Here is a 27,800-nt window from a genome sequence, read left to right on the forward strand (position 1 = left end):
AAAACATACAATAACATCTTAACTAACTTACCGGATTGACTGCAATTTAATTTTACATTTTAAATCTGCTGTATTCCTGTTGGTCTCTCTCTGTTATTTTTTGTGCTACACTCTAAGATTATAATGTTTTATATTGTGGTTAATGTATATTTATATCTTGGACCCAAGGAAGACGACATAGCTGTCATTTAGGTGGCAGCCAATCTGAGTTCCCAGAGGTTCTTTTTCTCTCGCCACTAGGGGGGCGGTGGCAGCTAATGGGGATCCGCTATAAAATAAACAAAACTTGTTTTTTACGATATGTTTCTGACCATACTTTGAATCCCGCTTCCTCTCTCTCTCTCTCTGTGTCCTGGGCAGCCAGGGGCTTACCTGAAGATCTACAACCTCCACGGGCAGCTGCAGGGGGCCGGCAAGGTGCCCGGGGGCGGCACCGCGGACAACAACAACGGTCCAGAAGTGACCGGTCACCTGGCGTTCCACCTCCACGGGGGCACAACCTACGGCAGAGGCATCCAGGTCCTCCCAGACGACTGCCCTGAGGTCCGAGACATGAAAAGGTACGGCGGGGAGTTCCACTGCTCCTTGTTTACCCTTTGATCTACAGCATGCAGTCAACAGGGTGGCATGTTGCCACCAGCTGCCTGGTTGTCCTTGCAGTCGGGTGGAAACCTTGTACGTCCAAAATAAAATTGTTTTCTTTTTAAACAAAATATTAGTTTTTTGTCGCATTCTTAAGACAATAATTTGATTACAATAAATGTCCTACTTTTGCGAATTTGCATCCTGAAAAGAAACAGTTCTCATGTCTGTCCACCCGGCAGAGATGATGACGTCTTGTATAATCTTTCATGTGTTCAGGTTCTTTAGGCTCTTTATGGTCTGTCTTGTGATGTGTGTCTGTGTAGGGTATTGAACTCTTATGATCTGTCATGTGTAATGTTTGTAGGTTATTGGACTCCTTCCCAGACAACGATGAATCTGAATTAAGTGACTCGACCCTGGCAGAGGTGTGGGGCACCCCTCCAGAGTCTATCGGTAAGGGCAGAGGGAAGTGAAAAAGGAAACGGATACAGATTTGTTTTGTTTCATATGGTTAGCCTAGATTTGTTTTGTCTCCGCATTACAGTCTGGAAAGCCTTGTATCTCCAAGGGTAGGTGGGACATAGAACGCGGCTTTCCAGCCACCGCGGCTTCCGATTGGTCTGTGGTGCGGGGCGGGACAATTACACCAGTGTTTATTGGCTGGCTGATGACGTAGCTACCTTAACCCTACTCTGATTTGTTCAGCTCGCTACGTCACAACGGACGTTCAGAAATACGAGTCAACTGAATCATTTCCAGACTGCGAGGCGGAGAGACAAAACAAATTGCGGAACGGAGCGAACGGGCTGGCACCCAGGCTATCATATTGTAGTATTTACATAGAAGTTGTCCCTATATCTGTGGACCTAACTTTAAAATATTATGTAGTTGCAGACCCACTATAACTTGACATGATTACAATATGGAGTAGTTTTTTGGTTAAACTATTGCTGTTTGCACATACAGTATATTCATAACATATTATTAACACCGCTGTATGTGACGTGTCGCTGTTTCAGATGTCCAAAACAGTTACTTTTCAGGATTCAAATTCAAAAACAGCTAAATTAGCAGATCTACAAGCTCACCTACAGCTTGTGGATCAATTATTTTTGATAATTATGTGTGACGCTGTGGTCTGATCAAGTAGGGTGTTAATTTTACGAACAAAACACAATACGTTAGAATATGGAGATAAGGGTTTTTTGCCCGACAGCAGTGATATTACAATATGTAATGTAAGTTTGTAAGGTTAAACTATTACTGTCTGTATATTAACACTACTGTATGTGACATGTTGCTGTTTCAGATACTGGTCCAGTGGGAATAGCATCAGGTATGAAATCATTTAATAAACCACAATAATTCAACTGTTTTGATATTTTGGGTGAATTGCCCCGATGCCCTAATTTGTGCAATATGTGTTTGTGTTTGCCTTGCAGTGACAACCTGTAGCCACACGATAGAACAGATGACTCTGGCTCAGGTGAAACAAAGCCAGCCGTCTGGGTTCTTCCATGTCACCGTCCCTCTGCAGTCCTACCAGCCCACCGCACTCTACGAGTCACTCAAACTCTTCTGTGACAAGTGTAAAACCATGTACGTATGAAACCCAATACTTTTTATAAAGACATACTGTACAATACTACCGTATACAAGGAATCATCAATACTAGCAGTAAAAGTATATTTACAGAAAAACTGTGGGGGTAATTTATTTTGGCAGGCTAGAAGACTTGTCTAGGTCCAGTTGTAAATTGTAGAGACAGGTGTTCTGTTATAGCGGTTTTGAAGGAGGGTAGGTAGTCACACTTTTTTGATGGCTGGTGGTAGGGCATTTCACAGGACATAACAGCAGAATGAATTCATCCCCATGTTTGTGCCGAATCTGGGGGGAAGGAGATCAGTAGAGCTCCCTCAGGGTGTTGTTCCCGTGGGCATTACTCACTCTTTTGAAGTAGTTTGACAGGTACATGGACACTGGTCCTTTGAGTACCTTGAAAACCAGGCCCATTGCAAGTGAATGTTGTTAATCCGTTCTCAAATCTTCTATAACTGCTATGGGCCGATGCTTACAGTACTCCACTTTTAGAGCCAGGTATATTTTGGTCCGGTTCGGGGAGTCCCAACATCTCGGCAGCACCGAACAGCCGGATTATTAGGCTATCAGGGGTTATTAGACTCAAAACTAAAACCAAAAGTTTTTCCTTGCTTATAGTAGTGAAAAAGTATTCCACAAGTGTTGCACCGGGCCTCCCCCCAGCCCAACACGTCGCCTTGGAAAACAAGGAAGTGTTGGTCAAATAGAATCCATTTTGTTGTATCGTCTATTTCTCGCTTCAAATCTTATTAAAAAACATTCTTGAGTGCAACGTTTAGTTGTAAATGACACTGTGTGTTTAAAAAAAAAAAGCGAAAATTGTATTGTACAAGGTTGTGAAGTAGCAATGTGCTGAAAAAAACTGGTTGTCCTGGGAAGAATACTTTGTTCAAAATTAAACTGGAAGTTTTTAGAATGAATAAATAAATATATATATATGATGGAATTAATTGACTGCTGCCGCCAGCCAAAAGCTGTTAAGCGTTGATGGACAGTTAATCACCTCATTTGGCTGTTGGAATTGTGAAAACTGCAGTGATGGGGCTTTAACAACCGCCGTCCAGAGGGTGAGATTCTTTTAAATAATGCAGAGGCTCTGCTGTCTAACACATCATTTTACCTTTTGGATAGTGTGCATTTGAGTAGCTACTCGCCATTATACTTGACATTACTGCCGACCGTTTAGTTGTAAGTATTACCATGTGTTTGGCCTTGAAGGGAGCCTTTGTTTTCCATTCGTTTTGTGTGAAAATCTATTTGCAAGGACTTGAAACTCGCTTGAAATTGGAGATGCAACAACACAGCACAATTTACAATTAGGGCATTTAGCAGATGCTCTTTATCCCGAGAGAATTGCCGTAAGCAAGGTAAACACACAGTAATTACATCAAAAGCATACTTGTGTTGCTCCATTATTTCTTTTGTCAAAGTGACTTTATCATTGCATTTGTACATTTGTTTAAAGCACGGATTGTTTTGAAAGGTCTTGCTGAAAACAGTCTCTCTGTGAAACAAACATTCAAATGTTCCCTTGAACAAAATAATACGTTTAGATGGGGGCTGCAGCTGCGGACACAACACATACATATCATTTTGGGGGTCATTGACATGAAAAGGTTTGAGCACCACTGAAATAGCAACATATGTTTCTTTTTTTTTTTTCTTTTTTTGAAAACTGTTGTGATTTAGAAGGCATTTTGTAGAATTGGCTTCAGGTCTTAAAGGAATAGTTCACCCTCAAAATGACTTTTTTTTATTTTTTTTATTACTTCAGTTAATCTTTAATGTGCCTCTGTCCCTGTTCCAACCTCCTGTTCAGGCAGAACATTCCAGATGATGACACGGTGGCCGGCGTCTTCTCAAAGGCCATGATGAAGGACTTTGGTCTCTGTGAGGAGGACTGGGTGGCCTCGTCTGTGGACGATGATATACTTCCTATCCGATATGTTCCCGGCTCCTACTCTATCGTACCCATGACTGTTTACATGCCCCGACAGATCTTCAGTGAAGTCAAGGCTCTGGTCTTTGTGATGGGTAAGCAGTGTCCATTTCCTCAACTAAAAACTGAACGAAATATGTTTTGAGTATAGTTTATACTAGGAAATATGCAGAGATATTTTTAAAAGGATCCCTGGCTATCTATGACGTCATCACTGCTTGCGACGGACACTGCAATGGCTCCCCCATGGGTTGAAGGAAGACATTTTAAGTGTTTTAAATGGTATATGTTGGTTAAAGAGGGTTATTATAACATATTAAGGCCTACATGGCTTACTATCCGGAGATCCTTTTAAATCAGGCAGCAAGACATTCTTCTATAACTGCCGAACTGCTCAAAACATGATTTGGCTTAATTTTACCTATTTAGTCGTTGATTTTCAGCATTTCGAGCAGTCGAAAGTGTTCAATTGACATTCAACTAAAATGCAAGAGCAGCAATTGTAGACGAGTCTAAACATTTTTCATGGTTGCCTAGCGCACCCGCTTGTCTCTTGTAAGTGATGACAGAACAGGATGTGTTTTGAGAAAGCAGTGTATTTGAATTATACCTTTATTAGGGATGGGTATCGTTCACCTTTTAATCGATACGATACCTTTTTCGATACCTGAGAATCGATACGATACCTTTTTCGATACCATTTTCGATACTTTTTATTTATTATTATTATCATAATTATTATTTGCCTTTTTCTATGGGCTATTTTATAGACGTTGGATCATTATCATAATAATAAACATTATAGGCTATTCTCAGCTATCACAGTAACGAGTGTAGCCTACTAAAGCAGTCATTAAACTTTCAGTAGCCCAACTATTACAGATGCGACCGGCAAGGGGTGCATTCAAAAGTATCGAAACAAGGTATCGTTAGTTTTTATGTGAACCGATACTCGATAGTATCGTTTCAGTGAATCGATACCATTAAAAGTATCGCCGACGATACCCAACCCTAACCTTTATACAGGAATCTAATATTACAGCATATTAGATGGATAGATATTGTACTCACAACAATTATTTGAAAACTTTAGTTACTTGTTGGTTTGATTACAAAACATACCTTAACATTAAAGATTTTAAAGCATTTTATACATTTGAAAACGTGGGACATTCTGTATTACTGTATGAGTACTTTCTACTTTTGGTACTTTAAGTAGGCTACTGTACATACAGTATTGATGCCAATACGTTTGCAATTTTCCTTTAAAAGTTTGAATTCCAGACTTTTACTTGTAACAGAGTATTTCTACATTGCAGTATTGATGCTTTTACTTAAAGGGGAAAACCACCCATTTTCAATATTGAACTACGTCATTAATGTACCTTAGAGGAGTCCCCCCCCCCCCCCCCCCCCCCCACTGTTCTGTGTTGCCTAGAACTGGAGGATTGATTTTGGCGTTTGTATTGTAAATCACACCCTGATGACATCACACCGGTGTGATATACAATACAAACTCCAAAATCAATCCTCCAATTCTAGGCAACACAGAAGAGGGGGACTTTTTTTTCTCCACACAACTCCTCTAAGGTATATTAATGACATAGTTCAACGTTGAAAATGGGTGGTTTTCCCCTTTAAGTAAGAAATGTGAGTACTTTTTCTGCCACTGTGTAAATCATGCACACTACTGACAATATGCTTTATATCTGGCTTCTGGCAATGTGCTTGTTCAGTACCTTGGAGAGAGGCAAGACAACAGTAGCCTATAAACCTATTTGGAAGCCAAGAAATGGTCAACTGTTGCGATATATGGTTTGCTGAAATAACTCTGGCAAAAGTTAGAACAAAGAAGCATCAGTTTTAATAAGGAACAGCTCTGTTCTCTCTCTCTCTCCCCTGCTCACTCTGCCGGTTGAGAAATATCGATGCAGCAAGCGTGAAATAGGCAGAAATCCTGTGGAAGTTCATTGGGATTGACCCACACAGCACCTGTCCACAAGAAAACCAAATAAAGCGTAGTAATGCATCACACTTTAAACTCACAGCACCCGTCCATAAGAATCCAAATATACTGTAATAATGCATTACACGTTTGAACTCAAAGCACCCATCCATAACAAACCAAACAGACTGTACTGTAGTAATGCATCACACTTTTAACCTATTAAGACCAGGAAAGTATCTGTATAATTTTAGATTTTAACCACTTTAACCATTATTTTATACTTTTATTAAAACATATCAGATATACAAGCTCACAGTACTTGTACTTTGTGCCGTGCTGCGATCTTGTAGATATGCTATTTTTTGAAAAATCCTGAAAATGTGTGCAAATCTTGCGTGCAAAACTCCTTGGGCCGGGGTCGACTGGTGGGCCGTGGTGATACTGCAAGTGGGGCCCCAAATAATTTTGCTGTGTTAAGTGGTTAAGGGTGGGCCGTGAACGCTTTTGAGATTTTCAAGTGGGCTCTGGTTCAAAAAAGATTGAGAACTACTGCACTGTGCAATTTCTTTTTCCTATAATTTTTTTATGTGTCTATTTTGAATTTTTGTCATTTGTCTGTGGGGTGACATTATTATTTTTATGATCAGTGGCTGCCTGACTGCCTGCCATGTTAAAGAGCCTTTCTATTGTAAAAAAATAAAGAAAAGATTGATGCACGGTCTGTTTCAAGGATGAAAGGTGTGACCTTCTGTCACCTAGCCAGAAGCTTACACATTTCATCCTTAAAACAGACCATGCATGCATCAGTCTTTTTTTCTTTACTTTTTCTTTTTTTTATGAGAGAGACACTGACATCATTGAGCACTGTTAACCCAATGGACTGTAAACTTTTGCTTGCCACCATTGTACAACTAGTGTAATACAGGGCTTAAGAATGTAATCTATTTAAATTGTTTGTGTTGAAAAAGCCTTCTTGATTATTGGATTAACCTATGAAACAGATTAAGTGGGTTATTGGTTCTAAATGTCAACTTCAATATATTTTCGGTTTTAGCCAACATAAAAAAAGGCTTTGAAAGGCTGCTTCGTTGTGCACTACTCTTTTTTTTTTTTTGCTGAATGGGTAGAAAGGTCCATTTGGTTAATTTTGTACATGGGCAGGGTCCATTTGGTTACAAACTGTCATTTAGCTAAGGACCCCCTGGAACTCCCTCAAGGACCCTTGGGTTGTGAGCTTTTAGATCTGCTATTCTTTGCTTCTTTTGCATGACACTTGTTCGACGATGTAGGGCATTAATTTACACACAAAATATTGAAATATGGAGAAACAAGGTTTCTGCCAGGCAGCGACGATATGGTATTGTCAAATGAAAGTTAACTTATAATAATAATTCAAATGTATATAGCACTCTGAGTACCCAAAGACGCTTTACATGGGGGCATGAGAAAACAACAAATAAAAACTAGAGATACTGTTCCTACGAAACAGTGTGGGCTCGCTCGTACTATATTCTGCAGTGTGCTAACTGTCATGTGAAGCGCAACCAATACTCCAGCTAACACCACTCCCAGATTTTCCACACCTCATTGGCTAAGAGCCCTGCCTTTGTACTGTCTGCGACGGAACTCACGCAACGAAACTCACACGATGGAACTCTATAAATAATGAAGATAACATACTGGTCTTGCCTTTCAGGTGAGCCCCTGTATCAGGGGGAAAGAAAACCCCAAGACTGGAATAAAATCAATAAAAAAACAGTGGTATTAGGAAAAGAGAAATGTTTTGGGGTAGAGTTAACTGGGGAAAGCAATATTGTATAACAAGCAATTATTGGGGAGAGCATTCCACAGGGTTGGAGCAGCAAAAAGCTCTGTCGCTCCAGGTACGGTGCTTGGTGTTGGGGACCTCAAGGAGGTTTGTGTCACCAGATTTGAGGGTGCGGGAGGTGACATGACGTTGGAACTTGACCCTACCTTGTCCTTGACTCTTGTAGGGACGACGCTGGCGGAGACATGTCAGATATGTCAGTTGGAAGACGGGCCCCGACACGTTGTTCCCATCAGGTCACTGCAAGGTCACATGGCACTGTTGGACCTCTCTGCTCCCTTTGTGTTCCAGGGGAGAAGGAGAAGAAGGAGATTCTACGGGTCAGTACCTTTTTAACCACATGAACCCCAGCATCCCTATTCTGGGGGAACATTCACAAAAAATAGCAGACGTACAAGCTCACAGAGCTTTGTAGATCTATCAGTCCAAGTACAGTTGCCCATATGAAGCTACATGTTATATAAAATTGTGTTGCAGATTAAAACATTTCATAGCTTCATAGACTTCACTTGTTTGACAGCACTATCATTTTGGATTCATGTCAATGTGTATTTTCAGACATTTAACCTCTTAAACCGTTAATACTTAGTAAACTTGACCTTTCACTCTGTACTTACAATAAATAAAAGCTAATCTACAAGTTCACAACACCTCGCAGTGTAAGGCATTGTGAGCTTACAGATCTGTGAGCTTATAGATCTGCTATTTTTGGTTAAAGTTCTCAGAACAGGGATGCTAGGGTTCAAGTGGTTAATGTAAAAAAAACAAGTTCTATCACACAAAGATTTGGCGGCCCCCCCTGTAATAACTCTGAGGACCCCCTATTGGTCCCGTACCCCCTGTTGAAGACCTCTGGACTAGATGGTTAAATGCCTCTGGTGCTAAATAATTTTTCAAGTGACATTTCACTTTTGGTTCAATGGTTTCATTTTTCAATCCCCCTGCCTGGTGTGACTTCATTAGCTCTGCAGTCTGCACTTCTGACATCACTTTATGCCCGGAGCTTAAACACTGCCATTCACGCTGCCTACCAAAATATATTTGTTTGATTGCCGAAAACCACAATAAGTTCTAAAATAAGCCTTTGTGCTTAGGGCTACGACTAACAATTTTTATTATTATTAATATCTTAAAATGTGTATAATTTATATGGAACAAAGACAAACATTCACATTTTGCTGAAGTTGTTGTATATACATAAGTAAACCGATTATAAATATAAATCAATTAATGAGTTATTGATTTATTTGATGATGATCCCTAGCTGTGTTACATTGAATGATTGCATTGCAGGATTTAGATTATATATTTCTGATTGCTGGCTGCCTCAAGTGTACTGATGTTACGTTCATTATGTACAGTAAGGGCTGCAACTATTGATTATGTTCTTATTGTTTATTTAATCAATATGTTTGTAATTCATTCTAATAACCATGAGGCTTTTATAATTAGTTGTTTTAATTATCAACACATTATTGTTTGGGGTGTATTGGGCGGTTCATGACATGTACTGCAAGTGATTTCTCTGTGTGTGTGTGTGTGCTTTTCAGATGCAAGCAGTGTTCTGAGGTGAACCTGGCAGATCCAGATCCATTTGAAGATGTGAAAGTCATTAATGAGAAGACACTCGCTGCAGGTACTGTATGCTTCATTGGACAACATTGCTGAACATTGTTGTTTGAGGAATGTTAAGTGTTCTTCTTCTTTCATGTATCATCGTCCTTGATGATTGGTTGGCGACATTTTATTTCACAAGATTTCTTGTTACTTAGGGGAGGCCATGAGGTGGCTGTTGTCTTCTCCCGACGACAGCCACCTCATGGCTGGGGGGGGGGTGCTCGAAACCTAACCATGCACCTCATGGCTGGGGGGGGGGGGGGGGTGCTCGAAACCTAACCATGTTAACCAACCATGTTGCCGTGACCTCAGTTGTCCCGGAGTTTTGCTGTTTACATGGCTGTTGACCTGTCTCTTATCCTCTGTAAGCAGTTCTGTTTACACTCTCACACACACACACACACACACACACACACACACACACACACACACACACACACGCTCACAGCTGCCTGGTCTCCGATGATTTATGTGGTGCTTATCTCCTCTCCGTCTGATCTTGTTACTTTGATCCTGCTTTAAAGGCCACTTCCCCGCTCCGTCCCCTGTTGGAAACGCTCCCCTGCCTCTTACACTGTCTGCTTCACTTTGGCTTTTTACTGTTTTGCTGCTGCAGCGTCTCAGCCCAGCACTCTGTTCTCTCCTCTCGCTCCCCCTTGGCTGCTTGTGGGTAAAAAAGTCCACCGGGCTGTTCAGCACTAGCTGCGAGCCCTGAGCTGGCTTTGGTGTTAACACCTGATCCTCCCACTCTGGCCTCGTTGGGTCTTTAAGACAGAACAGATCGGTGGTAGAGCCAGCGGTCTGGACCATTGTTCAACCTTTGTTTATGACATTTGTATTGGTAGTTAAGGCTGTCCTTCTGACATGGGAAGAAGCTTTTCGGACGGGCTCTCTGAACTGGCTCAGAGAGTCGGGACATGCAGGAGGTCTGAGGAGAAGTTCTGAGACCACCCATCAGAGGTGCTGACATCAATGGATGGTCCTACGACCAGCCATCAAAAAATGCAACTCCCTTCCCTCCCTCTAAACCGCCATAAAATAGCACCTTACAGAGCAATTTACAACTGGGTCTTGACAAGTCTTCTAGCTTGCCAAAAGAAACTACCCTCCACTGTTTTCTGTGAATATACTATGTATAATATGTGTTGATGAATCGAATAAACAGGACCACAATGAAAACAAGTCCTTTTAGCAATATTGCTATAGCTGTATATTACCTTTTTTCTGTACCTTTTCCATTTTTCTTTTTACAAAATATGGGTCAAAACATTGGTAATCTGTGCCCCTGCAAAATGGGCATTGGCTTTGTAGGTGAAAATGCTCTGCCTTTTTCTTTTCTGCCATTTTCCCCCTGTCCTGTTTTCAGCACCTGTGGTTGTAAAATGTTCCTGTGTGACTTTATGGTTTTGGTCCTTCTGTTTTCCAGCCATCGGGGTGCAGATGCTGCGCTACGTCCTGGTCATGAAGCTGCTGCTGCAGGACGCTACAGCCACCCTGGAGGCCCTGCTCTTTAGAGATGCTGTGAGTTAGAATGTAACAGTGACTCTCAACCATATGAATGTCAGGGGACCCCCAGATTGATGTGTGTTGATCCATGGAACTTAGATACCCTTTTCCACTGACATGGCCCAACACCACACCACTCCACACCACCCACTTGTGCCAGGTTTTCCACTACAAGGACCCAGGGTAGAAGAGTTGTGTGAAAGTGGTACTAAACGTGGTACTAAAAATTATCCAATCTAGAATAGGTCTGAGGCTGAGCTAGGCCAAACAGGGCCAAACACTTCATCGTGACCGATCACTCACTAGTTGTAATACATGATAATAGATTCTATTGTGTTTTAACCACTATTATAATCTATTGTGTATTATAGTTATCATAGTAAAAAAAAAAAAAAAAAAAAGGCGAATGATGCCCTTTTCAGGGGGAACAATGCATGTTGGGAACAACGAAATTATGGAATGTATGCCCCACCTTGCAATACCCGTCATACCCGCGGTCATAGCACCCGTTCTGTCTGTCTGTCTGTCGATGTCCCTTTTTGCCCATAAGGAGAACTCATGGGCAGAAGTACAATAACACTCAGCCAGGTCAGTGGTACGGTAGTTCTGAAAACGAGCAGAGCATAGTTATACTGTAGCTGCTACAAGCACAAGTTGAACCATAACAGACAGGCTGTAACAAAAACAATAGCTATCAGGCCTAGCGGCTGCTGCTGCACTGCTTACTAGTGCTCACATACTTGAATTCCTCCTTTAGGTTGGCATGGGTGTTAAGGACTAGTACATCCACTAGAGGGCAGCTCAGAGTCAAAGGTTGAATCTGTCTCAAACATGAGCCAGATTCCAATAGTTACATTTCTGCCTCCTCCATCATCCAGCATGGCAGGGTTACGCTGAAATTGGTGACCTGCTGAAATATGTGACCAATCTTGTGGACTTCACATAATAACTTCTTTGCCATACAGTATATGGAGCGTGACATGAGTCATATTGATGACATCAGGGATCTTGGCCATACATGGCCATATATGGACACAAGCACAGACATGATCTGCAGGTTTTCATACTAAATGTGACCTATGGTCGCAATAATAAAACTAGACCAGGTCAACCTGGTTGTGCCAGACCCCCTGTCTGTCATCATCATTTATGACATCATGCCTTTTGTAGGCATGTCATCATCATGTCATCATCATATATACCCTTTATATAGAAAACCCGGACAGACCGACATTTGCTTATGTAGGCCTACCCATTTCATGGGTCTGGCAAAAACGTAAAATAGCATTTCAAAAAAGAAAGAAAGAGATTGTTAACAAAAAGATAACATCAGCGCTTTTCAGTTGCTGCCATATTACTTTATGTAAACGACTTCACAGCATCTTCTATATGCAGCAGTTTAGGTAGAAACAGTTCAAGCATAATGCTATAAAAGACAGGAGGGGTGTTAGGAATGGGGTGGGGGCATCATCCGTAAGCAGGTTTGGTAATTTCAATTTCAACCTCTTTTTTTTATTAATGCAAGAGCAATGTCTTCTGTTTATAGGCAAAGTTTCTGAACTGTTCTCAGCCCTTCCCTAAGACACAGACCAAATAGACAGAAATGGTGCCATCTTTTAAATAGCATTAGTGAGGAGGACCAATTATATGAAGTGTTCCTTTTAAGCTGTGCCAGTGTTTGACTTGAAGTTAAGAGTCAGTGCAAATATCAAGCCCTGGAGTTAGACTAACACGTACTAATGACTGTTGACTCTGTGTGCTCGTCATGCGTGCCAGAGAAGGAATAGTCCATTAGACGTCGATGAAGTCCATGCTCTTGTGTGCCAGAGTGTGTTAACCCCATCCTGACTATGTGCCTCCTGTCCTGTGACACCAGGAGTTGTTCTTCAACGTGTCGGCAGAGGAGGTGGCCTTCAGCCAGGAGCAGCAAAACATCATCCAGAAAACCATGGATTCACTCTGCCCCACTGGAGGTAGGTTTCACCTCATCATCTATCGAACATCATCCATAAAACCATGGATTCACTCTGCCTCACTCAAGGTAAGTTTCACCGCATCACAGATCTTTCTAGTACCGTAATTTCATGAATAAATCAAATACAAATCATGGAAGAAATTCCATAAATTGGAAAACGAATAACTAAGAAGGAGTGAAAATAGACAATCTAGAAGCTCACAACTTGGCACGATGTGTTGTGAGCTTGTAGATCTGCTCTTTTCACTACTTTTGGGTCTCGAGCTAAAAAGTTAGGGAACCACTGATCTATAGAACATCGTCCATAAAACCATGGATTCAGTCTTCCCTCCTGAACTGGTAAGACGATATTCCTTAAAACTTGTCATTGGGGAGTGTTGGGCAGGAGGAGTAGGAGGCTCTACGTCCTCCCAGTGGGGGCTCCTCACTGGCCGTTGAGTCAGTAGGATACAACACCAGTAGCAACACATTAACTCAGCGGGTGCCCACGAGGTGTCTACACGCCAATCTCTTTGATGTCTCTGGAGGCCCACAACGCGTTGACGTGTTTACTGTATTTACAGTATTAACTTTAAATCTCACCGTTTGGTTGGGGCTGCGCCTGGATGTAGCCCATTAGCCGCTAGTCGCTTCGAGTCGACGCTGAGAGCATCGCACGGCCGTTTTTCTCCGTATACTCCAATGCATTTCCCCATCTTTAACGCCCTTTATCTCTGATGTTTGTTTTATGGCTAGAACTGTGGCGTGGTGCGGCAAAATGTCAAAATTTTGATCGGCAATGAACAGCTATGATCAACACTGGCCCATACAGTAAGTTACACAATAACATCGCTCATGTGACCAAGTGACGTCATGACGCATGCATTGACGCAGCAGGGCCGGATTCAATACAATGGTGGTGGGCCTGGGCAGCAAGAGGGGATAAATGGGGCAATCCAGGGGCACCCGATGTGTTAATGTGTGTGGGGAGGAAATAATTGGCATGACGTCTAAATTAGGGGAAAAAGCTAAAAGATTCTATAAAGAGCTCAATCAGCGAGAGTGAGGAGAAAGGTGGGGGTGAGGGAGACAGGGAGAGGCAATAACCCGAGCATTGCTGGGTACCAAACCTCAACATAATGATGGAAGTGTTGCCTTAATTGTCAGCTTGTTGATAATACAAGGATGTCATCGGGTACCACTAAAATCCAGAGTTAGGGTACAGCACAAAACATACAAAAAAAAAAAGAAAGAAAAAAAAATGTTGTATCCAGTTGTTGTATTATTTGGATATCTTTGTGTGGACTTTGTAAGAGCTGATTAACCTTATTGTGAGCAGACAAAGGGCTTCTTACTGCAGCCCGGAATGGGATATTGATAAGGCAACAGGAGAAAGGACAGAACTGACATTACCTTTTCAACAACATCAGTGTCCCTATTTTCAGATTTATTTTTTTGTTTTTTCACTGTAAACACTAGATTCCGCTTTTCACTTGCATATAAGTCAACATTTGACCCTCGGTAACGCATTGAAACAGGATGAGACATCATCTTAACTCAGTTACTGCCAATTAAATATGCCCTCGAGTGGCATTATTGCCAGAAAATCTCCATAGACTTCCATGTAATTTATAGTGCACAGATCATGCACGCCCATGCACAGATCATGCACCATGTTTGTGCAGGCTGTTCACAGCTTTCAAACAAAAAAAAAAGATTGGAAATCCGTTCAGGCATTCTTGAGATAATAGCCATTATGTTTTACATGTTATGTAAGCAAAGATGGCTGCCCTGTATGAAAGATGGGGTTGTATGGGGGTGGAACATGCAAAATCGCGATTGAAATCATGTTTACTAGATTTAATGGGGTAAAAAAAAAAAAAAAAATCAAAAAAAATTTTTTTTGTTTGTTTTTTTTCTAAGTAAAAGTCGATTTAAGTCGTCTGGCAGGGAAGTCCCAGGGTTTCCTGCAGCACTTTACAGGCCAGGCACCCCGCCTGGCCAGAAAACCCCCCCGCCCCCCCAAGGGTATAAAAAAAAAAAAAAAAAATTTCAAAAAAAAACTTTTTGGACCTCCAACAATGTACTAGGCATGATCGCGATCGCGAAATTGCATGTTTAACCCCCATACCAACCCTATCTTTCAAACATGGCAGCCATGTTTGTTTACATTTGAAGAAAACATAAGGGCTGGTATCTCCTGAATGCCTGAACGGATTTCCAAGCGAATTCTTTTGTTTGAAAGCTGTGAAAAGCGTGTACATGCATAGTGCATCATCTGTGCACGAATTCGTACACCAGCGTGCACACTATTTTTTTAACCCTTTGGTGGCGAACCGGCAATATAAGTTATTCAATGTTGAATAAATGTGGATGATAGCATGTAGTTGTGTTTTCCGTCATCATGGGCACATTCATGTGTTTTTTATAGGGCAAAAATAAGAATTCATATTAAAAATTAAGTGAATTAATTACTCGAATTAATTAATTAATTATCAAAAATTTTCGCGCGTGCGCCATGAAATCCCCCCCTGGTCAAGACTTTTTCCTGCAGGAAACCCTGAGTCCATAGTGAGAAAGTTGATCTAAAAGTCGTTTGGCACTGTATGAGTTAAAACCGGAACCAGATCTGGCTCCAGTTTAAACAAAATAAGGAAACGCCCATATCTTCACTTCCTGACTTTGGTCTTTGTCAAAACAAATCAGGGTTTTTTTCATTCTATTGTAACTTTGGAACCGTCCAAATGTCACGTCACGTGTCTTTTTTCCACGGAAGCACAAAGACTGTTTGCATGATCGATCAGCGGGCCAATCGTACTGGAGAAAAATATTTTGTGACGACTCGAAAAGTTAAGAAAAATAGCTGTCATTGAGGGCTAATTTGGTTAAATATTATTGGCCGTGAATGAGTTAATCAAATTCAAGTTTTTTGGAACAATTTGAAAATCTTTACAAAATATGAGTAAACTCGTCAAAATTGGAATTGGCATCTGACCCCCAAATCTGCATTGTTCAGGCTCTTCAATTGACAAAAAGACAGACGTTGCAGTCTGACATTCTGACATGAGTTTATTATGATTGAGCTATTGACTTGGAAAATCTCATTTCAGCCTGTGTCATCCCTATAGTGATGTGTAATTGCATTGATGGCAGGGCTTTAATAGAAAGACATTCCTTCATCACACAGACCAGAGGAAAAGCAGTGGCGTGGGGATGGGACAATATGAAAATGTCATATCAAGATCGGCCATTTTTTTGGCAAAGACATTAGATGGAGAGTGAAAGAAAAACTGTAGAACGTATATTATAAGTACCGTTTACCAATTATAGAAGGTTTAAATGGTACCAGATGTGCAGCTCAGCAAATAAAGGTGAATTGATCCCAATGCATGACGGAGGACGATAGCACGATAAATGAAATCTCCACGATACGATTATCGTGAGTGTTTTTATCACAATAAACGGATATCGCTTATTGTCCCATCCCTAGCGTGAAGCAACTAATTAGATTTACTCAAGAGCCAGAGTTAGCTCATGGCTAACTCTGGCTCATTTGATGTGAAAACTGACATGTTGATTAATGTGCTTTGTCCCTGACAAATAAATAAGTACTGTACTTAAGTCAAGTTTTTAGTTATTTTTACTTTACTGGAGTATTTGCTGTTTTCAATAGTTTTAATTCTATTCCACCACATCTCAGAGGCAAATATTGTACTTTTACTCCACTACAATGTTTAAGTTACTTAGTTACTTTGTAGACTTTGATTATTATTACAAAACATACATTAACCACTTCAACCCTATATACTGTACATTGTGTGGCTATTTGAAAATAGCCACACAATGCGTCGCGATGAGACACATTGTGAGCTTGTAGCTTGTGAGCTTGTAGATCTTGTTTTTACATCTGAAAACTTGTGAATTGGGACCTTCTGCATAGTGAGTACTTTCTACTTTTGGTACTTTATGTACATGTTGATACCAATACTTTTGCACTTTTACTCAAGTACATTTTGAATGCCGGACTTTTACTTGTAACAGTAACTTGTTTACATTGCAGTATTGTCAATACTTTTACTTAAGTAAAACATTTGACTACTTTTTCCACCACTGAAGAGAAGTGAGCTGCCAAGGACAGAATGTGTAACCTCACGTATAAATCTCTACCGGGGCTAATGAAGCATATTGACAAACAGCAGTGAGTTCTCTCTCCCCATTAGCGAGCAAGGAGTCAGGATTAGCTTCCTGCCTCGTGGAACGTGAATTCATTGCAGAGGGGGGAACAGGCACGTGCACACATAGACATCAAAGGGGGCTTGAGCCCCCTCCTTTTTTCCCGTCTGTAAAAAGTGCCCTCTCCAGACCGTGAATGTAATTTACACTATGGTGAAAGAAATGCAATATGCCCCCTTTCCATGCCATACCTGAAGGCAAAATTCAAGAGAATTGCCTTATCCAAACTCTCCTGAACTTGAATACAGCATCAATATGTTGAAAGAATTGCCCTCACTGTGTAAAAAGCCATGCTGTACGCCACCTCTCCAGTATTGAAGTTTTTATGCTTAGTTTAGTGTGGTATCAAGCATAAAAAATAGCCGACCTCCAATCTCTGTGAGCTTGGAGGTCTGCTATTTTCTATATTTTCACCTGCCTCTCTAACATTCTCTGCACGTCCCTGGGGTGGAAAGAAGCGACTGACTGAGGATTGCAGTGAATGCCCTGTGCTGTGAGAGCCGTTTAGATACCTTCCTTTTTAGAGTCCTTGGGGTGGTGTTGTTGTGAAGCAATGTTGAAATGACCCTCAGGCAGAATGCTACCTTCAAAACCACTTTTTTGTGGTGTTCTTGTTGTTGTTGCTTGTTACCCCTTTTTCTTCCCAATTCAGTCGTTGTGCCAAGATTTCTGTGTTGTCACTGCTGTTGTATCCTACCGACTCACCTGCCAGTGAGGAGCCCCTACCGGGAGGAAGTAGAGCCTCCATCATACTCCTCCACCCGTAACAGTACTCGCAGTGACAATAGTCAGGTCCACTACGTATTTTTGTTGGATTTTTTTGGAGATTAGTAAAACTATACATTTCTGGAATCTTCAGACCATGGGGAATCCAAATATCTTTGTTTGCATTTGCACAGACACCTGCAAAGCCGCCATTTTGGACGTTCAAAATGGCCGACATAAAATACATAATTTGTGCTATCTTGGCTTCTAGACAACCTAGAAACTTAATTAAACATGCCAATCCTATGTTTTCTGGGTCAAGGAATCGACTGAGTAAATGATGGGTGTAAAATGTTCCGGACCCCCACCCCCTTTCTTGGGGTTATCTATTTTGGGACCTCCCAGAACAGTACGCTAGCCAGTTAATGTCTTTTTCATAATATTAGAGTTTTGTAGATTTTAAAACATCCTGAGTTGATTCATTAGACTTTTAAAGCAGCCAGAATAACAGTTCTGACTTTTGGTTGGGGTCTTTCCTCACCTGGGACCCCCTAGACAGACCCATGAGCCTATCACAGTAATCGCTCTGCTCCTGCTCCAGAACAATGTTAAATTAGATCATAATTGAAGCATAAAAGTTGTTGTAGCTGGGCTCTGAAAACAAAAATGAGTAAGCAAAATACCAGAGGTCTTCCTCAGGGGGTCCGGGACCCTTGGGGGGTCCTCATAGTTACTACAGGGGGCCCACCAAATCTTAATGGGAAAGGATTTTCTTTTTTATGTATGTTTTTATGTATCCTGGGTTTATGTATTGTACTTCGATGATTTATTAGTATTCTCAGTATTATTTATACAATTTTTGTGTTAGACAGTTATGGTTGACAGGTGTTACTGCAGGGATTAAGGTATTACTTCTCACTTTGGGTGTGCAGACTAACGTGTCCATTTATTGCACTGCACTCACACTGACAAAACGCACACACGCACGCACGCACACATACACACACACGCACGCACGCACGCACGCACGCACGCACGCACGCACGCACACCTCTTTGTTAATCGTCACCCCAAAACCCTCACCACCCCAAAACCCTCACCCTATCCTCTTAAAGAGCTCATGGTCAATTATGCCCAAAGAGATTCACTAAAATACTGTACATGTCCTCCCTAATTTGCAAGACATATGTGTTGACAGTCTCCACCATAGCATTTGCAGGGAGGAGTGCAACCTGCTTTGCAGCCAAATTTGATGGGCTCAAGTACTGCCTTTGGAGCAGGGAGGGCAAGACACCTGACTGGAACATTCCCTCCACTCTCTATTTTCTTCGATTGATCGAAGCTTGGGGCAATTTGTCAGGTATGACAAAGTAGGCATCATAATACGATACCTTCATCAAGGGACATGATTTTGTGGAAGTGCACACACATATTCAAGCAAGTTCAAGTTATTGGATGTCACAAATGTCAAGGGTTCCTTGGCCTACATGATTTTTCTGGTGCTGGCTGGGGAAGAGAATTTTGTTTGAATCTCCAAAAAGACATGGGTCAATGCCTACTTGAAGCCTGGTGATGATGACCAAGTCATTAACCACTTCAAGGACCTTAAAGGGTTCCATTCCTCCTGAGCTTATTATTGGTGAGCTTCCATCAACATTGCAGTCATTGGAGCATTTTGCATGCCATGTTTACAGTTCAAAAGGTCCAACAACCCTGCGATTACTCAGATGGGAACTATTTCTGTCAAAGAACTGAGGGTGAGATGCTACCTCCAACTCGTGCTGCACTGCTACCACATCTGTGCCAACTATGTCACAATGCAGGATAAATCATACCTGACAAATTGCCCTGAGCTTCCACCAATTGAAGAAAATAGATGGAATTCAGAGAGTGGAGGGTATTTTCCAGTCAGGTGTCTTGCCCTCCCTGCTCCAAAGGCAGTACTTGAGCTCATCAAATATGGCTGCAGCTGCTCAAGTAACCTGCCTTTTACTCCATGGTGGAGACTGTGTGAATACTATTAGGTTGGACATTGAAGATGACAATGATGAAGACAATAGATCCTGCATGTCTGAAATGACTGCATTGTAGTGAATCTTTTTGGGCATAATTGACCATGGGCTCTTTAAGAGGATAGGGTGAGGGTTTTGGGGTGACAATAACAAAGAGGTGTGTATGTGTGTGTGTGTGTGTGTGTGTGTGTGTGTTGTGTTGTCAGTGTGAGTGCAGTGCAATAAATGGACACGTTAGTCTGCACAAGTGAGAAATTGCAATACTTTCATTTTGTCAAATTCTGTGTCTGGCCCTTGCCCTTCCCCTGTTCTACCACACTTTACTCGCACCCTCCCCTCCTGTGAACCTGATTGTCAATCTGAACTCCTCCCGGCTTCACAGCTGTGAGCTGTTGCCGGATGACTACCTAGTTGTCCTTTTATGGTTCCCCTGGCATCACAGGGATCTCCATATATGGGCATAAAGGGGATTTGGTTCCCTGACATCACAGTGATGTCAGAGCGGGATGCCAGAGTGTGAGAGTCAATCAACAAAAAAGCGTTACCCGTCCATACAGACAGATAGATACGGTCAAGATGTGACGGTTCTGATAGTAAACTGTGACCCATGGTCGCAAACTGCGACCTATGGCCGCAATAAACCCAGGATACATAAAAACATTCAAAGTTTCAGTTTCAAATGTAAAAAAAAAAGATCCCATCAAGATTGGCAGGCCCCCTGTAGTAACTCTGAGGACCCAGCAGGGGTCCCGGACCCCCTGTGGAAGACCCCTGGTATTTGCTACAACTCATTTTTGTTTTCAGAGCCCAGCTACAACAACTTTTATGCTTCAATTATGATCTAATTTAACATTGTTCTGGAGCAGTAGCAGAGCGATTACTGAGGGGGTCCCAGGTGAGGAAAGACCCCAACCAAAAGTCAGAAAGGTTATTCTGGCTGCTTTAAAAGTCTAATAAATGAACTTGGGATGTTTTAAAACCTACAAAACAACTCTAATATTATGAAAATCGGACATTAACTGGCTAGCGTACTGTTCTGGGAGGTCCCAAAATAGATGACCCCCAGAAAGGGGGTGGGGGTCCAGAACATTTTACATCCATCATTCATTCATTCGATTCCTTGACCCAGAAAACATAGGATTAGCATGTTTAATTACGTTTCTAGGTTGTCTAGAAGCCAAGATAGCACAAATTGTGTATTTTATGTCGGCCATTTTGAACGTCCAAAATGGAGGCTTTGCAGGTGTCTGTGCAAATGCAAACAAAGATTTTTGGATTCCCCATGCTCTGAAGATTCCAAAAATGTATAGTTTTACAAATCTCCAAAAAAATCCAACGAATAAACCTTTATTAACATAGCGGACCTGACTACAATATCAAAATATCAGTTTGTGTAGACACCCGACAAAGCCGGATGCACAGTGTTAGATTCGAACCACGGTGGCTGGCAGGTACTTTAGCTCTGCGCCACCAGAGCCCATTGTCTTTGTCTTTTGTCATCTTCAACCGCTTATCCGGAATCGGGTCGCGGGGGTAACAGTTCCAACTGAGACTTCCAGATTTCCTTATCCTGAGCAACTTCCTCCACTCCCTCGCCAGTTTGGAGATATAATCCTTCCATCTGGTCTTAGGTCTGCCACGGGGTCTCCTCCCAGTGGGACGTGCATCGAGGACCTTCCTAGGAAGGCGCTCGGGGGGCATCCGTACTAGATGCCCGAACCACCTAAGCTGACTCCTTTCCAAGTGAAGGAGCAGCGGTTCTACTCCAAGTCTCTCTCGGGTGATTGAACTTCTCACCCTATCAAATTATTTCCTAATATAAATAAAAATAATCAAAGTCTGTATAGACTATGGCTTGCAGTCAATGTGGACCCCAGGTGGTCCTGCTGTTGAGAAATGGTGCATTACAGTAAGGCTGGTAGCTGTAAAGAGGCAACAAAGTGTCCATCTGTCACTGTTTAAAGATGTGGTGAAATAAATTTAAAAAAAAAGTTTTTCCATCGGCAGCTTTTCGGCAAGAGACGCTTGCCGTCGATAAAGCCATCGGGACCCGTTGATGGAGAACCGGGCTTGCTCAGTCTTGAGCCGTCTTTTTCTAGGAGTCGGTAGGATTGAGGGGGTTGTGAAAAAGTATGAGTCGAATATTTATTTTTATTTTTCTAAAGTTTTTCCCCCAAAAATGTTTTAATCGCTTGTTCAAAAACGTTATAAGCGTTAATGTTTTCCATATGTGAGAGGACCGTTGTGTGTGTGTCTGTGTCGGAGACGAGTGCATGTCTGTGTTGTGCATGCATGCATCGCAGATTCGCATGCATGCGGCGCTAGCCAGGTCTGCGGACTACTGTTTGAGAAACACTGCTGGACTGGTCTGATGCACGCGTCATAACAGTGCGTGCTGACTGGATGTGTTTTGTTTAGCTCCTGCCTTTGCATGCATGCTTCACACGAAAGCTTGCTTGTCAGTGGCAGCGTCGCCTCGTGTGCGGTGATTTTGTCAAGATTGACAATAAAACACAACACAAAATACACTACTCGTCATTAATGCGACACACCCGTGGACGCGGCCGGGGAGGGAGAGCGAGGCAGACCAAAGCTCCACATTTGATACACTAGCCTGGGGTGCCAGCCAGAGCGCTCCCACTACTTTCCATGGACTTTGTCACTCCGCTTCTAGTCTCTAGAGAACAGACTCCATGCTAACGCAGGGAAGAGCAATTATTTATTATAATTATTATTAGGGCTTTGATCTAAGTTCTTATGGGTGCAGCTGCATAAGTTGTGTTGCTTAAAGTAATGCGCCGTTGTGCTCTCCTCTCAGCTGCTGCTTAGCGGAAAAAACATGAAAAAAGTCGATCGACGCGTCGATTTCCGGCCTCGGCGCGTCGATTCGCAAATAATGCGTCGATTAACATCCCTAATTTTAACTAAATACCATATTCTAATTCTCAAATCTCAATTACTTTTCCAATCAAATCCAAAGCAAAGCTAGTAGGCTAGTAATAGTGCTGCTGCTGCACTTCCGGTTGCCAGATTCTGTGAGTGAAACAAGCGGCCAGGTCTATACCCAAAAGAAGCGACCAGTTTCACCTCTTGAGCTCTATTACATTAGTTATTTTCTAAAAGAATGTTGAAAGCAAGGCCAAATAAGCAACTACACTATACACACAAGCTCAAACAAAAGCAACCCACAAGAACTAGCTACATTATAGGAAAACAAGATCAAAGTCGCTTATAAGGAGCAGACCTGGCAACACTGTCAATTTGTGTCAAACCAGCGCCTGCCAGCCGTCTGAATGCAATGTTCGTCGCCCGACTTTTAAATTACAAAGTTTGCCAACTAATGCCAGCAGACTACAACAGACTGGAGCCGTTGGATTTTTAATGTCCTTGTGTGTTTGTTTGTGTGCGTGTGCGTGCGCGTGCGCGTGCGTGTGCGCGTGTGCGTGTGTGTGTGTGCGCGTGTGTGTGTGTGTGTGTGTCTCTCTCTCAGCAGCAGAGCGTCCTTGTCTCAGCCTGTGTCTCTGTGCGTACACAGCAGAGGACGGACAGACCTGCTACCAGATCTGTAACACACAGTGCACCGCCGTCCAGCCGCTGGTGCCAGATCCAGGGAGAGAAACAAGCAACAAGGTCCACGAAAACAACAAGCCCAGAAGAAGTGAATAAGGCAGCACACACACACACACACACACACACACACACACACACACAAAGGAGGTTCCCAGCTAAATGAAAACAGACAATCTACAAGCTTACGTGTCACATAGTGAAAATGTTTATTTTCAACAAAGATCTTGCCAAAAAATTGAACTATTTGGAAATGTCTTAACTCAAATATTGTATGGTGGAGGCCCCTAGCTGCCACAAAATAAATTTAGGAAGCAATCAAGCCCAATTAAGTAACAGGAAAACAAGCCCACAGTCGCTTATAAATAGGCAGACTTGGCTACACTGCAATCGTACCACCCCACCTAAAAACATACACAACACTGACCTCAACCGTGCGCACACACGCACACACACACACACACACACACACACACACACACACACACACACACACACACACACACACACACACATTGCCAAGTCCTTCCTTACAGACTGTCCTTTCCTTGCTGTTTGTAAAGGTCACTGTGTATAAATAGTGTTATGCATATTATACAGTGTTTTGCATTTTGGAGCATAGCATTTTGGTGGTTTTCTTTGTGTTAAATACCAGTGTGTTCATTTATTTGTGTTGTTCAGGTTGAATTTGTTCAACCAAATTGAACATTGTCGCTGTCTGGTGGAAACCACTTATGACCATTTTAACATGAAAATGTTAAATTTACACTTTTTTATTACACTTTTCATTAAAACATGAAAAGTGAAATATTGGTTTCTGCCCGACAGCAACAATATATTAAACAATGATCAGATAACGTTTTGTTTTTTTTACTTGTTGAATTACTGTAAAGGTATTTTTTTTTGCTTGTTTATGTACAGTTTTGATACAGTATGTATAGATATCGCAATAACCTTTTTCAAATAAATAAAACAAGCTGTTAAGTTCATTGCTGGCTAATATTGTTGCTGTCGGTCGGGACGGAGACCTCGTATGATATCTCCAGATTTCAACTTCTTAAATATGTTTGTAAAATAATAACACATAAGGAACGTTTTTTTGGACATAAAAGCTTTTTCCCGTGACGATATTTGAAGCAGAGCCCTTCTTCAGTCATTTGAGTGCTATCGATGCAGGATGCTATTATCCTCTCTTTCCCCATGCTCATCGTGTGTTATAATGGCTGCAGCTCCCGTCCAGATTGACAGAAACCCACCAAGGAACGTGCTTTCATTTTGTAGGGATCCACCAGATCAATGCTCATCACATGTGGATTACAAAACGGGGGGTGTACGTTAATGTTTTAGAGTATAGGGGAACACGTTTTCCTCTCTCTTGATGAGAACATGAGAACATCCTGTGGGATGCTTTTGGTAAGATTCTCTTATTTTATTTTTTTCAGCCTTTACTTAGAAGTTTTAGTACTGGTCTAGAGAAGTTTGTCCGGGAAATGAACAAAAAGAAAAACACAAATGAAATGGCTTACAATTGTCAAACATTAGTTCATTGACCGGTCAACCTCCAGTGCGTTCTATATACTGTACATAACTCCACAGCCCTGTCTTTCTGAAGCCACATTTATACTTTGTCCTACAATGGTGGCACGTGGCAAAAAGTGGCTATTTTCGGTGCAGGAAACTCATATGACGGACCATAGTCTCTTCCACGTTTTCATTCATCTACCAGTGTATCCTAAATCAATCTGTCTGGCTGTCTAAGGTGATGTAGTTGGGGGATTGGGGATTGGGGAATATTACTACTCCTGCAGTAATCATCTGTGTGTTGTTAACATTTCATTCAGCAGGGCCTTTCCCACATAGAGGATACCTGCACAGATAGTTTGTGCATCTTTTGATTGATTGATTGATTAATTGATTGATTGAAGAATTTATAAGAAGGTTGCATAGGAAAAAGTACAGTTTCATGACAGTACAAATCGCTGGTACAAGGTCAACTAAAAGGAGATCCTAGTATGCTTTTCGGCTTAATTACACAGGAACCACTTCATGTATCTCATATAACATTGAAAAACAGACGGATAGAACACAGTACTTTGCATAGGATAACATCGATTATAAAAGCAGAATAAAAGGTAAATAAAATAAAGAGATATTTACAGTGGAAGGGAGGTGAGTATGGGCTTAGTCTATTTACAAGTTTCGATTAGCAGCCGCCTGTAAGTGACTTTTCAGACCGATGTTGCAAGAGGTTAGGGATGTACTCTCCTTTAGGGCTTGCGGGAGTGCATTCCACATGTTAGTCGTATAGCAGGAGAACGAATTTGAGCCTTTTTTAGAGCCAAATCTGGATTCAATGTGATTCGTGGACCTGCATCTGGTGTTGTAGTTGTGGACATCCTTGACGTTTATGAAGTAGTATCTTGGTGGTGTAGTGTATATTGTACACCAGGCCCATTGCAAGATGCTGAACTCTCTGTCAGCTACTGTGAGCCACCCCACGCTTATGTGGTGATAAGGGGTGAGGTGGGCCTGAGAAGAAAGGCCAAGCAATACCCTAATCAGTAAAGGAACATTAATGCAAACCTACACCTCTTATAACACTTAAAATGACTCATATTGAGGGGTATCCCGGTGTGGCACACTGGGGTACATCACCTGTGATGGAAGAAGTACTTTAAGCCAGGTCAGGTGGAGCAGTGTTAAAGTGCCTGCCATCCACCGCAGAGGTTTTCGGTTTGAATCCACTGTGCTGCATCCGGCTTTGTCGAGCGTCTACACAAACACAATTGGCCCCTTGTTCGGGGGAGGGAAGCTGTGCGGGGAGGGTGAAAATGGTCAAAGCACATAATCCTACTGGCTGGATGCGTGTTGGGCGGGAGGAGTAGGAAGAAGGCTCTATGTCCTCCCGGTGGGGACTCCTCACTGACAGGTGTTGTAGGATACAACAGTGACAACACAAATATGTGTGAGGAGGGAATAATTAGCATAACAACAAAATTGTTGTGGAAAAAATAAGCGACAGGGCACTCTGGTAGAGGTTTGGGTAGTGTAACGGTTACCATGCCATGATGTATATGGCTCCATTGCACAGTTGATTTGAAATTAAAGGTACAGTAGGTTAACCCTTACAGTGCCTATCCCGAACAAGTTCGGCTTTATTTCAATCCAATACAATATTTTATTTGCTATTTTACTTACCCCGAGCTGCTTGGAGCAACGTGGGTGGTCCCGGCTCGTCCAGCGCTAGCCAACGAGAGACGCTAGATGGTCCGACGATTTATTCCATTGAAAATGGTTTAAAATAAAGTTTAGACCCCGCGACGTATTCCAGTGTGCCTATCCCGAACTAGTCCGGCTTTTTTAATAAAATGAATAAAATAATCTGAGGCCGCACCAAGCCTGGCTCTAAATTTAAAATCTAGGCGGCCGACCGAAAGCCCTTTCCCCCGGCCCGTAATCAGGCAACGCGGCCGCATCGCGCCGCCCACTCCAATGATAAATCACATCTTTAGACAGGATTTTCTCCGGATTGTGGATTCTGGATTCCCAGACCCAAAGAAAAAGTTTTTTGCGACTGAAATAGCTTTAGATCGGGCTTCTAAATGGGTTAGTATTTTGGCTACGTGTCAGCTAGCTTCCTCCTATCGTCACCCATAGCATTGGCTGGAGTGAAATCCCAAGGCACTTGGGACAGTGTCGACGGAAGCTAGAGCGAAGGTCTATGGAGACATTTCTGGCACTCTAGCGCCCCTTGTGGCCGGCGGCACTGTATGAGTTAAGTGATTTAATTTCATTCAAATAACAAAATTTGAATTAATGCACACTAAGGCCCGACCCCCACTCGATCATCTTGTAATGGCAGCGCCCGTTCGTCTGATTTCTTTATCCGCGACTCTGTGAGAGATACGCCCGTCTTTTACACAAGATCGCGATTGGAAATAATGGATTGTTATTTTTCTATAAAATTGCAAAGGTAAGGTACTTTGTTGGCAGTGGACAGACTATAAAAATCCTTAATAGACAGTAAAAGAAGAGGCCAGGGTTTTAAAGAAGTCCCGGGCTGTTTGATATGACGTACTAGAAGTCCAAACTGCATTGTAAAGATGCCTGTAATGTATGTGAAATGTACTCAATGTCTCATGGCTTCTCATCAAGGCCATTTTGTTGTAATTATAAACACACACTATACATGTAGCACAAGTGGGCCACCTGGCGGTGAAATAATAATATGCTTTGCATGATTAATAATCCAAATATTTGTTTATATACCAGTTATAATTACATTCACACAGGTTCTAATATAGTCT

At 42.0% G+C, this 27,800-nt stretch overlaps 1 protein-coding gene across 1 annotated transcript in view; it reads left to right on the plus strand.

Annotated features, from left to right (window-relative positions):
- pot1 (protection of telomeres 1 homolog) overlaps positions 1–27,800 on the plus strand; it is a gene marked incomplete at its 3' end in the record, with an annotated part of 102,927 nt that overhangs the window by 58,852 nt on the left and 16,275 nt on the right. Inside the window, exons 11-20 of the mRNA XM_080737074.1 lie at positions 361–560; positions 950–1,038; positions 1,895–1,921; positions 2,028–2,184; positions 4,004–4,218; positions 8,066–8,219; positions 9,450–9,535; positions 10,943–11,037; positions 12,899–12,995; positions 23,417–23,584. Coding sequence (XP_080593200.1) covers positions 361–560; positions 950–1,038; positions 1,895–1,921; positions 2,028–2,184; positions 4,004–4,218; positions 8,066–8,219; positions 9,450–9,535; positions 10,943–11,037; positions 12,899–12,995; positions 23,417–23,584 — 1,288 coding nt within the window. The remainder of the gene's footprint in view (positions 1–360; positions 561–949; positions 1,039–1,894; positions 1,922–2,027; positions 2,185–4,003; positions 4,219–8,065; positions 8,220–9,449; positions 9,536–10,942; positions 11,038–12,898; positions 12,996–23,416; positions 23,585–27,800) is intronic.

The sequence above is a fragment of the Nannobrachium achirus genome, assembly GCF_963921795.1.
Source record: "Nannobrachium achirus genome assembly, chromosome: 11".
In the NCBI taxonomy this organism is placed as follows: domain Eukaryota; kingdom Metazoa; phylum Chordata; class Actinopteri; order Myctophiformes; family Myctophidae; genus Nannobrachium; species Nannobrachium achirus.